The following is a 16,533-nucleotide window of genomic DNA, read 5'->3' on the forward strand; positions in this document are numbered from 1 at the left end:
TATTCATAGTTTTCAGTGACTAGTGATTCGGAAGTAGTTTGTCACTCTTTCTTCCTAGTCTGTCTTTGTTTGGAAGCTCATCTGAAACCTGTCCACCATGAGTGACCCTGCTGGTTGTTTAAAATACCGGTGGCATAGCACTCAGAATCACAGCAATTCAAACCACCACAGCATGACAGACAGACGAGTGGCGGTTGCGTGATTGCTGTTAAATAGGAATCTCCTTGTGCTATGGCCCTTAAGACCGGCTCAAAGGCAGGATTTCCATCCTCGGATGTCAATCAAGAGGCGGAAGCGCAGCAGGGGCGACTGGGTTGTAGTGAGACGCTTTGGGCTGTACTTGTGAGTCTCTAAGTTGGTCGACCCCACCTCAAAGCCAGGATCCAACAGTTAGGCTAGGACGGTGCTCTCGCGTCCTGGGTAAGTAGGACAGCCTGGCCGGCCCCTGCAGTCTCTTCCCGCTAGACAGCATCTCCCCATCGACCTGGTCTCCAGACACCTCTCACCCCGCTACTCCGTGGTCTGGATTTCATTTAACACCTCCACCAGGTCTGCTTCCCTTACCTTCCCACTAATATGCCACCACACACATACATCCCATTCAGTTCAACGCTTTTGGACTGCTTCTCCTTTCTTTACCCCCTTGAAAAAAGTAATTTCAGAAGCAAGTGCACTAGCAATCATTCCTTTTGTTTTTTGGCCTATGGATAGGATCAAAGCTATATTCAGACTAACCAGATTCAGGTACAAAAGGCTTTAGTTAATTCTTCCTCATTTTCATCCTCCCTTGAATTCTCTTTGCTGACAAGAACAAATGGTCTTCCTCATCTGTTGCCTTCTGAGCTAGCTTTTGTCGTTGTTAGGTGCCATCAAGTTGATTCTCACTCATACAGATTCGATGAGATAAGTAAAAAAATTATTGCTACTAGGGTTCCAGTTCATGCATACATAGGTTTATTCCAAACAAAATATGTTCAAACATGTCTCTGAAAATCAGTGGATAACTGCTGACAAACTTCTTTCAGTAATAACATTTGTCTTAGTCTCATTAGGATGCCTTCAAAAAAGGGCATACTTTTTGTATCAAGGGAAAAAAATGCTACAGCCCTGTTCTTGCTCCTTTAGACTTCTTTTTGTTCCCCAAATTCAAAAGAATTTTTAAAAGGAACATGATCTGAATCCCATAAGGATGCCAGACTGCCATTTCTATACAGTGTCCATCAAAGAGCCCAGAATTCCTCAGGGAAGGATTAGAGAGATGACAACATTGCCTTTACAAGTGTCGAGCCCTACATAGAGAACAGTAGCTTCACATTTTGATATTTTTGTTAAATAAAGGGTGAGATAATACACTGAACCACAAGGTCGGCAGTTCACACTCAACAGCCACTCCTTGGAAACCCTATACAACAACAATGCTATTGTAGCAATACTTTTTGATATACCCTTGTATGTAAAAGGGGACTTCAAAAGGTTAATGGAAAACTGGAATTAAAAGATAGTGGAATGTAAAGCTAATGTTCTCCCATGTAAACTATCACATAATTCACAATAAAACATTTTAAATAAAACCAACACAACTCTTTGAAGCCCTCTCCATACAACAGAATGAAACGCTGCCTGGACTTGTGCATCGGGAGCATAGCTAGGCCAAATTTGACCTTTGTACTGAGATGCAGAGCTGTCTGAGGTCTTCTGTGCTTTCTTTGTGGCTTAAGCCTCCTTTTGAGAATCTTTTTCTTCCTTTGGTCCAAGACTAGGAAAATACCAGTTCCCTGGTACATGGAGATGGTTTTGCAGTTAACAGGAGTGAACAGCTTTGGGTCATAATTTTAGTGGCTCCGAAAGCCTGATGTTGCCATCAGATGTGACAATAAGGGATTCTGTTCTGGTGGTTCAGGGCCCCTGTGTCCAGAAGGTCTGTGTCAGCTGTACTAACTTTGTTTCCTTCCTCCAGGTTGGTTTATAAGTGGTTCCTGCTGATCTATAAAATCAGTTATGCTACTGGCATCGTTGGCTACATGGCTGTCATGTTTACTCTCTTTGGTCTTAACTTACTATTCAAGTGAGTATCTTTTTTTAAACTTTTTCATTATGAATTGAATGATGGTTTACAGAGTAGATCATCAATTTTACATTCAATGTATATATAGTTTGCTTCATCTAATTCATTACAATGTCCTCAGTAGCATCACTTATCCCACTTTCTCTCTGCTTCCTACTTCCGTTCCCCCTTCTGAACTTTGTCTCTAGGTAAATGCTGCCTTTTTTTAAATCTCAACTGGCTGATTATTCTATAGTGTGTATACCTCACTAGTGTTGTTGTTCCCCTTATAGAGTTATCATTTGGCTGAAAATTGAGCCATGGGGGTGAGTTCATATCCAGACCTGAAGAGTAACCAAGGGCCATAGACTTGGGGGTTCAACTAGTCTCTCTCTGACAAGTGAGCCTGGTCTCTTTGATGATGTTAAGCTTCGTTACACATTTTCTCCCCTTCTCTCCAGGACCATGTAATGGGAATCCTTTCAGAGTACTTGGCAGGAGTAGCTGGGCACCCTCTAGTTTTCTGGTCTGAGGGTCATAGAGACTGATATTCGAGTGGTCCATTAGTCTGCTGTTTCTATGTATCTTTGATTTTCCTCATTCTTCCTTCCTCCAGACCAGGAGAGACCAATAGTTGCACCTTAGATGGCTGCTCACAAGCTTTTAAGATCCCAGCTGCTACTCACCAAAGTAGGATATAGAACATTGTCTTTGTAGACTATGTTATGCCAGTTGGCATCAGTGTCCCCTGAGACTATGGTCCTGAATTCCCAAGCCCAGCAATTCATTTTCTCAATGTGTTTGATTATGTCTAAGACAATTGAGTACCTTTTGTTTTTGTTTTTGCTGGTGTCTAGGGAGAGGAACTAGTGAAATGTATACCTTTCTTCCTAAGAACTTATTTGTACAGAAAAGACTGTAATAATAAAAGTAAACAAGTTGTAGCCAGTCACTCATAACTTATCATCCTGATAGAACTATATTCCCTGGCCTTGTGGGTATTTTTTATTGAAACTTCCTTACTGCCTGAGGGGTGTTAGGTTCAATTAGACAAGGAGTTAGCAAACCATATCTGTAGGCCATGTCTAGCCTGCACCTGTTTTTTAAATAAAGTTTTAGTGGAACTGAGCAATGTTCATTTATTTATGCATGATCTATGACTATTTTTGCAGTTGAGTAGTTGTGACAAACTGTATGGGCTAAAATTCCTAAAATATTTATTATATAGCCCTTTACAGAAAAAAATTTCCCAGACCCTGGATTAGACTGACTCTTTAGACCACAGTTGGTCACACCTGGCAGCAGTTCCACTTAGAAGGACACAAAACAGGAAACAGCAGCAGGGCAGTATCTGCAGAAACCTCAGCAGTCTCAAGACTGTTCAATAGCATGATAGCTGAGGTGTCAAGAATGTGGGGAGCCACCAGTGTGGTGCTGTGGGGTAATGTGCTGGACTCCAAGGTCAGTGATTCAGGCTCACCAGCTGCTCCTTGGGAACCCTATACAGGGTCGCTATGGGTCAGAACCGACTTGACAGCACTTAACAACAACAACAACAACCCTGACTTAGAAGTCCCATGTCCCCCTAGAGATACGTTCAGTTTCAAGAATGCACCACAGTCAGGCAAGCCCAAAACTGCCTACCACCAGGTAATATAGATCATTTACACATCTAGTCCAGATGTAGTACACTATTACAGATCATGTTTAACACAGTATTGTTGTCTAGGATCACAGATGGCATTCCGCCTTTATCAGGTTTCTAGAAAGTTAACCTGTGGACATTGAAATCCTGCTTCATTGTTGGGCAAGTAGATTGTTTTCAATTTAGTAAACATTGTATTGCATCCAAAGGGTGCATTTCCGGGAGTAAGATTTTGGCTGTTGCTTCATATTGTCATAAACCTTTCCAAAAGATATATACTGGTCCCAGATTTGTACAACTCCGAAGGAAGCAGAGCTCTTGGGCTATAGGACTGGAAGGCAGGATAAATAGGTGATACAGAGGAGAGTGAAGTGTGGTTTCCTGGCAGAAATCATGGTGGCTGTGAGCCGTGAATAATGAAGAATCCTCAGCTTGGAACAGTGCCCTGAAGCTAATGAGATTTAGGGTTCACAGTCAGGTTCATGCATAGGATGACTAGACATTAAGCAGGAGTCTCTTTGAAAGTTTATTTTAAGACAAGTAAAAATAAATCTTGCTTTACATAGTGGGAGGAACTCCATGAAATTCTTTCTCCCAGGAGCAGTGCAGGCTAAAAGAAAAAGGAGATTACCAAAAGATGTAGAGAAATTTATCAGGGTAGAGTCTTAACACATCTCATCACAGGAAACCCAAGATATCTCTGGTATATTCTTAACCTATATGGTTAAAAAAAGTTTCAAGATTCTGCATTATGTTTTAAAGATTTTTTTTCTGTAACTGCCACTTCGTTTTACCTTGCCTAAACTATGCAAGGAGTCCTGGTATGGTGCTGTGTGGGTTACTGTGCTGGACTGCAAAGTCAGTTTGAACTGCAAGGTCGGTGGTTCAAGCTCACCAGCTGCTCCTCAAAAACCTATACTATAGGGTCGCTGTGGGTCAGAACAAACTTGATGGCACTTAACAACAACAAACTATGCAAAGGAAAAAGCAAAATTGGAAATCGTCATCATTTTTATGCCATTGATTTGGCTAATTGGCAGAACAATAATGTCTGGGGTAAGTATTACAAGGTTGAGCAAATTAAACTTTCTGTGATAAATATATATGAACCCTGGTGGCATAACAGTTCATTGCTTAACTGCTAACTGAAAATGAAACGTTGGCAGTGTGAACCCACCTAGTGACTCCACAGAAGAAAGACCTTGTGATCTGCTTCCTTAAAGACAACATCCTAGAAAGCCCAAGGGGCAGTTCTACTTTGTCACATAGGGTCATTATGAGTTGAAAATCAATTCAGTGGCACCTAACAACAGAAATGTAAGAAATATAGTTTACAATTTTAAGTGAACAATCATGGTTCTTTGTACAAATATTTTAACAGACTTAGTTTTCTGCAGCAATCCAAGGAATCAGGGTTGTAAATTATTGGCCCTTGGAATTATTAAAAGAAACCTCTTAATATTATAGGCAAAATCTTTATCTTTTTAGTACATTGTTAAGTGCCATCACAACCCTGTATAGGGTTTCCAATGAGAGGCTGGTGGATTTGAATCGCTGACCTTGCAGTTCAAAGTGACCTTGCTGTCCAGTGCACACCAGGATTCCTTCCTGGTGTACACAGACTTGGATTAAAATTTAACATTAATAACATAATGTAGAATATGGATAGATGTAACTTAAAACGTTTATGATAACTGCTATGTAAATATTTACTAACCTTTGATACTGTTTTGAACTTGTGGTTGGAAAATGTTTTCATAGGGGCTTAAATAGTCATTACTTTAGGGTTCATGCACCAAAATCTAGGTAACCTTTATAGTCTCAAAACCCTAAGGAGCAGTTCTACTGTACACTATAGGGTTGCTGTGAGTCAGAATCAAATTGATGGCCATGGGTTTATATAACAAGAGGGAGTCTCTGAGTGGCGCAAACAACTAAGCCCTTCGCTACTAACCAAAAGATTAATGGTTCAAATCCATCTAGAGGCCTCGGAAGATCACAGCCTATGGAAACCCTGTAGAACATAGTTCTCTCAAACACATGGGGCTGCTATTAGTCAGAACTGACTTGGTGTCATCTGATTGGTTTTTTTCTTTATATCACAAGAGAGAAAAGTCCTCCCCTGCTTTATCTTGTTTCTCTGGGACAGGCTCTCCAGGGTGGTGGTCATGCTTTATGCTCAGTTGACTGAGACATTTTTAGAAGGAAAGGTCTGATAGGGGATGTGTGGCCACTGTGACCATTGTCCAGTGATACCCAGATCCTGATATGCCTGTTTCTCCTGGGGAGCTCAGCTGACTAATGGCAAGGCACCTCAGTATGTTGCCAACTTCCACACTGAAATTCCATGGCTTGGTGCCCAGTATTTGCCAACAGCAGAGTCCCCAGCATACGGATGGTGATCAGTCAAATCCTGGGCATCTGCAAAGCATAACCCCAGCCAGGGAGTCAGGCACAGGGCCAATAGGAGACACTGACAGAAGCTGATATGTTAGTTTGGTTTCCACAACTCAGTGCTAGCTTGCTCTAGCAGTGCCCACAGGTCATATCAGACAGGCAACAGGTCAGACTTGGCTGTAGTTTTCCAGCCCTAGCTCTAGCCCTGAGCTTTCTAGAGTAAGATCCTGCCTTGTGAGCCCCAGAGTAGGGATCCAAAGCAGTTGTGTCTCAGGACAGACCATATTGACCTTGCATCTCCCTTACAGAATCAAACCAGAAGATGCCATGGACTTTGGCATTTCACTCCTCTTCTATGGCCTCTACTATGGAGTTCTTGAGCGGGACTTTGCAGAAATGTGTGCAGACTACATGGCGTCTACCATAGGGGTGAGTTCACCTGATCTGCTAATACTGTCTTGTGTACCTTCAAAGAGTTCATGATAGCATCCTGAGTGACAGAAGAGAAAGACAGTAAAGAATGAGATTACTGTTGTTATTAAGTGCGGTCGAGTTAGTTCCAACCCATAGCAACCCTGTATGGGGTTTCCTAGGAGCAGCTGGTGAGCTTGAACAGCTGACTTTGCAGTTCAGACCAATTTTTGTAGTCCAGTACATTAACCCACAGCCCCACACCAGGACTCCAAAGAACGAGATAAGCCAGATAAAATTCTTCCAGTTATTGGTGATATGTATGGAAACTCCTTCTTGAAAAACATGAAAATCAGACCTCAGATATACTTTGAAAATTTTAACTTTAGTGTCATTATAGCAAAGAACCACTTTAAAAGCAGATAGTTAACATTCATTCAGCAAATATTTATTTAATGCCTTCTATATGCCTGAGCTGGAGTCCTGGTGTGGCGCTGTGGGTTAATGCACCAACTGCAAAGCTGTCTGAACTGCAAGGTCAGCAGTTCAAGCTCACCAGCTGCTCCTCAGAAACCCTATACAGGGTCACTATGGTTTGGAACCGACTCGATGGCACTTAACAACAACAACAATAACAGATGCCTGAGCTACCAATGATTGTGAGAATGACACAGGACCAGTGTTTTATTCTGTTCTACATGAGGTTGCTGAGCACTATGCTAGATGCTAAAAACATAAAGGGGTACAAAAATACATAGTTCTTGCCAAAAAGGAGTTTACTTGCTAGTGGGAGTGTATTATAAAATTTCAACTTTTATTAGTATTATGAAGGGAAGATTCATGATGCTATGAACAGATATAAAACTGGTTAACCTAATCTAGAGGCTCAAAGATGGCTTTCCTGAAGATGTGACTATTGAGTTAAAACTTGAACAATGTGTAGTAATTAAATGAAGTGGGAAATGAGTATACCAGATAGAGAAGATAGCATGTATAACAGTCCTGTGGTGGGAGTTTATGAGGAACTAAGACTAGATTGGTTGTAAGGATGAGGATGTGGTAGAAATGTTTAGAAAAAATAGGAACTAGACTAAGAGAGTATAGTTTTGAAGATGCTCAGGGTGTTGACAATTTAGAAGGAGTAAGTTTCCAAAGGAGTTCTGGTGTGGCACTATAGGATTAGCTGTGTACTGTTAACCACAAGGTTTGAACTCATCAGCTTCTCCTTGGAAACCCTATCTAGGGTAGCTATGAGTTGGAACTGACTTGATGGCCCTTAACCACAGGCCAGGAAAAGTCTTATAAGCCAAACTAAGAATTTTTATTTTTATGCTAAAACCACTGAGTAGCTTTGGAAATTTTCTAAAGTAGAAAATGATATTATCAGGTTTGCATTTCCAACTCGTTAGGGAAGTGCCATACTCTTTTCCACAGTGTTGGCACCATTGTACAGTTCTACCTGCAGTATATAAGGGTTCCAGTCTCACCACACCCTTGCCAGCATTTGTTGAGTACCTAACTTGGAGTTCCTGAATGAGGCTAATGTGACTTAACAGACCACCCCTCAGCCCTACTCCAGCTGACTCTTAATCTACCTCTGTATAGTAAGTGCCATCTTAGGACCCATCACCTAGAATCCACCTAGATAACTATTGTCTTCCAAATATGAGACCCAGAGCCTGTGTTCCTTACTTTAAAAAACAATGTTATCTCCCATTTTCCATCCATCTTCCCATTCCCCTGGTACTTCAGGCCAGCGTTCTGAATCCCGATAACTTCTATGAGAATCTCCCCTTGGTAATTGACATGGAGAATGACTGCCCTTTTCAGAGGAGACCATTTGCCTATCAAAAGAGATGTGACCTTGCTGACTCTTAACTGTAGACAAGCAGTGTGTCATTTCCCAACCCCACATTGGGGGGTGGAGAGGAGTTCTAGGATGACATGTGATAATACCTGGTGAGTCACCAGGGGTTGATTGTCCAGTATTTCCCATAACAAATATTGCGGAGACTTACTCAATAACAGACTCTGATAGGTCTTAGGATGCCAACATTATCAGACTAGGCTGGGATCTAGAAGAAGGGACTCTGGCATTAATAAAGGAATGGATTGTGCTTCCATTTTGGTTCTTTCCAACCTTAAGAATTTCTGTAGTTTATTTCTGCCAAGGCTTTGGTCAAGTGAACCTTGCTATATATACTCAAGATCATTTGGGTCCCTGAGCCAGGGTAATCTGTATTTCAGGAATATCCCTGGTCTTGAATGGTTTGGCGAAGGCAATTCAAGGAAGCCAGAAAACTCCATCCTTACATGCATTCATTACCTAACTTTTCAGTTGTTTGCACATGCTGTAATCATAGCTCCTTATCCTGGAGAGTCATAGTTGGTTTTGGAACTGTTTCCTCTACCTCACTTTGAGGTCAGGAATTATGTCTGATTTATCAGGTATGCTAATAGGTCTCAGCGTACCTGTCTCTGAGAATGGTTGAACCTGACAAGGTCCCTGTGATTAAGTAATTTCAGCATTCCAAGGTTTTATCATTGTATTACAAGCTTTCACACTTCTTTCCGCTCCTGTTGACAGTAGAATTGCTTTTTGTTCCTCCTCATATGGATAAATCTAAAGAGGAGCCTGGACAGCATCTGCTTTTTTTTTTCTCCAGCTGGTCATCATGAGATCATAAGCTTGTGACAGCTAGTCAATATAGTTTCCATTCTCACTTTAAAAAGTCATGGATGGCTGCAAGCAACGTGGGCAGAGGTTGTGAAATAAGCCTACTTTCTGGGCTGCTGCTTCTGAGACAGTCATTGGATACGTGGTATAGAATACATTGTTCATGATGCAGTGGGCTATATATATGTCTTACCTCATACTTCTTTCTAACTCCTGAATAAGTTCCTGTGCATCAGATTTACCTTCTAGACCCTCAGAAACCAGATAATTCAGGACAGGCCTAGGTGCCTCTTCATTTGGATACTTTTAAAGTATTGAATACTAGGAAACCCTACACAGGGTTGCTATGAGTCAGAACTGCTTCCACAGAGCATAACCACCCCTCCCACAAGGAGTTCTGGTAGCATAGTTGTTACAAGTTGGGCTGCTAACCTCAGAGTTAGCAGTACAAAACTGCCAGCTGTTCCACAGGAGGAAGATGAGGCTTTCTGCTCCCATAAAGATTCACAGCTTTGGAACCCCGCTACAGGGTTGCTATGAGTAGGAACTGACTCCATGGCACACTACCATCTCCAGGAATTTGAAGTTATACATCCCTGTTTTCAAATTCTAGTCCACTTTTAATTAGTTGTATACCCTTGGAGTTCTGCAGTGCCGCTGTAGTATAGACACTGGACTGCTAAATGCAAGATTTGTGATTTAGACCTACCAATTGTTTCTTGGAAACACTGTACCAGATCATACAAGTGGAACCTGATTCCATGGCACTTAACAACAACAACAACATGCCCTTGAGCAAGTTCCTTTACCTCTTTGCTCTTTCTTCCTAAGTTATAATAATGCCAAACTTAAAGAATCTTTGTTAGGATCAAATGAATTAATGTAAAGTACCTAGTAGCCGTTCTATGGGAGACAGATGAGGCTTTTTGCTCCCGTAAAGATTTACAGCCTTGGAAACCCTGTGCAGCATTGCTGTGAGTCGGAACCGAATCCACAGCACATAACAACAATAACAACAACCTAGTAGAACAGTCTGGCTGGCCTGTAGCAGTCACTGTATATCTAGAATCATCTGGAGTACAGGTGTTCTGTAGGATTTATCTTTTTTTCATTCACAAAACAGAATCCAGATTTATTATCTCTCTAACATAAAAAAAATGGAGTCTTGGAATGGCACTGAAGACTAGTGCGCTGGACTGCAAAGTCATTTTGAACTGCAAGGTTGGGCGGTACAAGCTCACCAGCCATTCCTTAGAAACCCTATACAGGGTTGCTGTGAGTCAGAACTGACTCAAAGGCACTTAACAACAACACATAAAAATAAAAGAGAAAACAAAACAGAATTTAGAAAACAGTTTCTGGAGGTGGACACGAGGTGGGTTCTTCTGGCTTGTACTTATCATTTTTAGGAACACTCCCGGTAGCCAAGATGGTGCCTCACACTCCAGTCATGACATCTTCCTCTGTCCTGGAAAGATGAAAGAGAAGGGTGAGGAGGGAACGATCTCACCTTCTTTCATTCCAGGAGAACTGCAAATGCTTCACACAATCCTTCTGCTTGGGGCTCAGTAGTCGAAACTTAGTCTCACCTGTAAGGAGACTGTGAATGCAGAATAGCAATATGCCAGACAAAGGGGTCTTCACTGGAGAAGGGCAAATGGATGCTGCAGTCAACCACCACACTTTCTTTAGGACCACAACCTTTGTCCTTCCGTTCCTTGTTTGATTTTGCCTTCCTGGACCTGCTGCGCAGAGTGTTTGCAATTCCTTGACCACCCCCATGCATGCTTTCCTCTAGTCTGCCCACCTCCCAGTGTTGTTTCTTCTTTCTCTATCCAGCTTGAACATGTGCCTGGTTGAACGTCTCCTAAGCATGCAGGATTGATCTTTGTGTGTTTGTCATTCCCAGCACACAGAACAAGACATTCTTAACAGTAATCTTTAAGGGGGCTGATCGCCAGGTCTCTTCTCTCACAGAGTGGCTCGGTGGGCTCTAGTCACCAGCCTTTGTCTGTGTTACCAAAGCTTCTCACGACTAGACAGAACAGTCAGAACCTTTAAATAATGAATCATGAGTAACTGCCAACTGATACCATGTAGCTGAGGTCATTTCAGACTATTCTGTATTATGGAATCTTCTTGACTAGAACCCTCAGAAATGGGTTTTGATTTTACTCAGTTTTTCAACAAATATTTATAAAATCTGCTTGAGTTGTCTGGGCACAAGGCTCCTGGCTTCAGTGCTGCCGCCGGTTTTCTAAGGTTGGGCAAAGCTCTCCTGTGAGCATCTGTTAAGAAAGGGGATTAAACTAAAAATACACAAAGCTCACATGACATATTTCTGTGATATTCCATGATGGGGAAGGAATTTGTATTTTCTGAATACCTATTATTATGCACAAACTCCTTTGTTTTCTGTCTTGTGAGATCAGGGATAGTATTCTTATCCTACACATAAGAAATCTGAAGAGCTTACTCTCTCATTTGGAAGTAGCATCTGTTTCAAACTTTCTGTACTCTCAAGCTTCTCACACCCCTTCCCTCAGTCCATTCATTCCAAACAGATGATCTTATCTCCTACTTAACCTCAGAAGCTAGCAGGCAAAAGGGAATTCCCACAATTTCTTGATACTACATTTACAAATCTACTTGGCATTTACACCCATCTTCTCCTTCCACTTCGAATTACAATGGAGGAAGTGTCCTTTCTCCTAACAAAGGCTTGTCCTAACCATACTGAATTCCATTTCTTCCTGTCCTCTCATGGACTTCATATGCTAGTGATTACTCCCTGTCTCTTTTGTAACTTTAACAGGTCCCTGACTTTAATGGCTTCCTCTCTACTGGGCTCTTCCATTAACCTTTTAAGCAGTCTTTTAAAAAAAAATAATAAAATCTTATTTGACCTACTTTCTCCTCTAGCTAAGGACCTTTTTCCTGTCATCTATAAGCTAATCTTATAGATGATTCCTGTTTGCTTTTGATCACCTTTCATTTACTCTTTAGCTCATTCTAATCTGGCTTCTGTTCATATACCCTTTGTATTAGGTGTCTATGACTGCTGTAACAAATTAACATAAACTACCACAAACTGGATGGCTAGAAAAGATGTTACTTTCTGCTCCTGCAAAGATTCACAGCCTTGGAAACTCTATACAGGGTTACTCTGAGTCAGAACCGACTCAGTGGCATGCAGCAGCAGGGTGGGTAAAGTAAAACCAAGTTGTCAGTAGGGTCAGGCTCTCAGAACACTGTAGGGGACAATCTGTTCTCTGCCGTTTGTCCTGTGGTAGTGCCAGTAATCCTTGGTGTTTGCTGACTTGTAGGTGCTTGACACTAATCTCTGCCTCTGTTATCACCTGACAGTCTCCTTGTGTCTAGATTTCTTTTTCTCTTCTTTTATAAGGACATGAGCCATATTGGACCACAGCCCACTCTAATGACCTCATCTTAATGTGATTACATGTGCAAAGATCCCCACCACACCCCCAAATAGTCACAGTCACAGGTACCAGGGGTGAGAACTTCAACAAATACTTTTTAGGAGACTACTTAAACCCGTAACACCTTTTTTCTGAAATGACTTTAACTCTGACCACTAGTGACTCCATGTCACTCATTTTGGTACACTTCTCTGCAGCCACAAGCATGGTTGATTCAATTAACCTCTCCCTCCTTAAAAGACTTCCCACTTGTAATATTATTCTGCCCAGGTTTTCTTTGTTGTCTCTTGGGTCTTTCTCAGTTTCCGTTGCTACTCTTCCTCCCCTGAAATGTTATTTTTCTCCTGAGCTCAAACCTATACACCGTTTTCTCTACTTTGTGTAGGCATTTCCTTTTTATTTTTAAATGGCTTCCAGATCTCTAACCTGGAACTCTTTTCTGAGCTACAAGCAGTTACTATTCAGCTGTCTTATTTGACATCACCAATCTGTCCACTTGCTCAACTTTCACTGTCACCAAATAGCCCAAGCCAGTCACCTAGCACAGGCCTCCATTAGCTATTGCTTTTTAAGAATTAAAATGATCTCCTAACTGGTCTCTCTGGGTCCATGTTAACCCATTGCCAGTCCATTCTTCACATAGGTGATAGAGTGATCTTTTACAAATTAGAATGTGACCACAATACTCCCTACTTAAAGCCTTTCAACGACTTCCCATTTCCAGCCCCTTATCCTTGATGTGGCCAACAGGTTTTAGGGCTTTCCTCTTTCTCACAACTTTCTGTCCACATTAGGCCTCTTTCAGTTTCTCAAGTATATACCAAGTTCCTTCCTGGCTCAGGGCCTCTTCTCTCCACTTCTGCCCTTCTTCATCTGACTCCCACCCATCCTTTAAGTCTCAACTTCAAGTGTTACTCCTTCAAAGAAGCCACAGATGACCTATGCTTTTCGAAACCCCCCCTCCTTTTTTTTTTGCACAGTGTTCTTACATAACCTATTGATAGGTTATAATTAATGCTTATTTCATATGAATTTTTTATGTCAGTCTCCCGTACTAAACTGTGTGTTACAAGAGGACAGACATCAGGTTTGTGTTTTTCCAGCATTATATTCCAAGTACCTTGTCCAGTGGCTGGCACTTAGTAAGCGACCAATCTCATTTATTGATAGAAGTTTGAAGTAAAAGTTTGGGTGAGGTTAAATCGAAAATCTGCCTTCCTGTACTTTGTTGTTGTTGTTAAGTGCCGTCGAGTCGGTTCCGACCCATAGCGACCCTGTACAAGGTTTCCAAGGCTGTAAATCTTTACAGGAGCAGAAAGCCTCATCTTTCTCCCGCGGAGCACCTGGTAGTTTCAAACTGCTGACCTTAAGGTTGGCAGTCCGATTCGTAACCACTACGCTACCAGAGCTCCTTTACTTTACCCAACCCAATATCAGTGCCTTCTCTGTGTTCCTTCTATGTGGTTTCTGTGGCTGTAGGGTTGCTGGGGTCTTCCTGAGTTGGCAACTTTTGCTGATGACTTCATTGAAACAGCTTATGGGATCTGACCCTACCTACCAGCTGCCACATTTGCCTTTTGGGAGTACTTTTGACACCAGAGCTCTACTAGGCATTTTCCTGGACTTCTCTCTTACTGTCATTGCTTCTCCTCCAAGTCCCTTCTGATCCTGTACCCTTTTGCTCCAGGCTCCTGGGATGGAACTCTGGTATGAATTGAAGCTTTTCATCAGCGATCCAGCTCGTCTCCTGAGTTGGGGGACACCTACTTCTTACTGCCAGTGTTATAGGTCAGGATGATAGGTTGTGTTACATGATTGTGCAGATTCTCAATGTGGAAGCTGAACCCAGATCACATTTCAGACTTTATTTAACCATCTCACTCCATGCATCATTTGTTCATTTATTCATTCATTAAGCTGGCAACTCTGCAAGCAGGCATTTGTTAAATGCCTATTGTATTTGGCCAGTGCCAAGCTTTACTTCAGTGGTAGATTTTTTCTTTTCCAGGGAGATTCCCAACTCTCATTCTTAGTTGATGCTAATGTACCTGCCCTTAGAAATGAATTAAAAGATTTCTGTTACTAGCTGCCCAGAAGACAGCCTTTTGAGTTCTGGACAGGTGGATTTTAGAGATGCTTCTCATTGCTAACATTTTAAGATTGCAGTGTATGAGAGTTCAACACCCTCAGCTCTTGGCTCTGCCCTCTAACTCTGGCTTACCTGTCCCTATTACCCTTGCATCTTTGATTAACAAATCAGAATTTTTTTAGATAATGGCCCTCGGTGAGTTTAGCCAACAGATCATTCTGCAGCATTCAGCAAATGTTAACTTAATTCTTTGACCAATGAGGTTCTAGGTTTTGGTCCCCAACTTGTTTCTTTACTTTGCTGGGTTTTGATTTCCCTAGTAACATTGCTGCTCTGTTTACCTATGGTAGTAAATGAGCTCACCCCAAGTCAGAGAGACTTAATAAGATGTGAGATGTTGGGAATAAGACAGGGGGCTCTGGGTTCATGGAGTCTTGAGACTGCGTGGCATCTCTGTATTCTACCCCTTAGAATTCGAATGCAGTTCTGATGGCTGAGAGAGGCCGTGGCCAGCAGGACAGCTTGGAGTAAGGGGAGCAGCTTACTACATATTGTGGGGTGTTTCCGGTGTAGCTGATTCTACTTTGGGCAATCATATAGTCCTTTCTTACTGCCTGTCCCAGTACCCTTGTGCCTTCTTAGCATGCTAAGATAGACTGTGACATTTTAAGAATGCAATTGTTTGGAAACAGAAGAACAGAACAAACCCAAATTAAGAATATACACAACATTAAAGTTTTGGTTTGATGCTGTAGGATAAAAACTGGACTCCTAGCCACAAGGTTAGTGGTTCAAATCCACCAGCTGCTCCTCAAAAACCTGATAACAGGGTCACTATGAAGCAGAATCAGCTCATTGGCACTTAACAACAATAGAAAAGCCTGACCAACAATTTAGGGGTCTTGGTGTGGTACTGTAGTGGATAAGCACTGCACTGCTAAGCACAGGGTCAGCAGTTCAAATCAACCAGCTACTTCTCAAATTCAGGGTTGCTATGAATCAGAATTAACTCGATGGCACTTAATAACAACAGGTTATTAACAACAGTAAGCAATCTACCTCACAGGGTACAGACAAGATCATAATAGTAAATGCAGAAGACTCTTTAAAAATCTACTATGAGAGGAGGAACAAACAAGATGGCGGATTGGGTGGAAGTGCAGTAAAGGAGCTCCGCCAACAACAACACAGAATACCCAACCAAGCAGGCTCAGGGGATGGTCCCAGAACTCTGAACCACATATAAAGGAATACTTAGAAGGTTGGAAGGCTCACAACTGGGGGAATTTGTGGCAGAAGCAAGAAATCTGTTGCTTTCTAGTCCAGAACGCTCGGCTGCTCCAGGAGCCGCCATCTTGGGTGAGACCACATGGGAGAAGGATCGGAGCGGCTACAGATGCCTGGCAGAACCGCTGAGATAAAGGTGTGGACATTCTTCTCTTTTGGTATCTGATCATTGGTCCCTTGCTGTCTGCGCACCTCCATTCTGGTGACTATAGGGGTGCCTGAGCCAGTGGGCACCCCAGCCCCACCCTTGGAGGGTTCTACTACGCATGCTCACAGATCTCCTCAAAATTTAAAGAGACAGTTTCCAATGAAAACCAAACGGCCACAGCTGGCCCTGAACTGTTTCCAACTAGAAAAAAGGCCTGAACGGGGTTGTGGAGCGGGACAAGCAGACAAAAGAAGGAAATAGGCCGAAAATTAAATCCTAAGTTACGTCAAAACGACCAACAGTGGTATCCTGAAACTTCTCAGGAAGAAGAGTGAAAAGGGAAGCCCATTTCCTGATCACATCTACCTGGAGGCATTCAGAAAGCATAAAAA

The 16,533-nt window shown here is 42.1% G+C and overlaps 1 protein-coding gene across 1 annotated transcript in view; it reads left to right on the top strand.

Moving 5' to 3' along the window:
* RNF121 (ring finger protein 121) overlaps positions 1 to 16,533 on the top strand; it is a 137,190-nt gene that overhangs the window by 113,583 nt on the left and 7,074 nt on the right. The window contains exons 5-6 of the mRNA XM_006870258.1: positions 1,958 to 2,065; positions 6,395 to 6,515. Coding sequence (XP_006870320.1) covers positions 1,958 to 2,065; positions 6,395 to 6,515 — 229 coding nt within the window. The remainder of the gene's footprint in view (positions 1 to 1,957; positions 2,066 to 6,394; positions 6,516 to 16,533) is intronic.

The sequence above is a fragment of the Chrysochloris asiatica genome, unplaced genomic scaffold (assembly GCF_000296735.1).
Source record: "Chrysochloris asiatica unplaced genomic scaffold, ChrAsi1.0 scaffold00140, whole genome shotgun sequence".
In the NCBI taxonomy this organism is placed as follows: Eukaryota; Metazoa; Chordata; class Mammalia; order Afrosoricida; family Chrysochloridae; genus Chrysochloris; species Chrysochloris asiatica.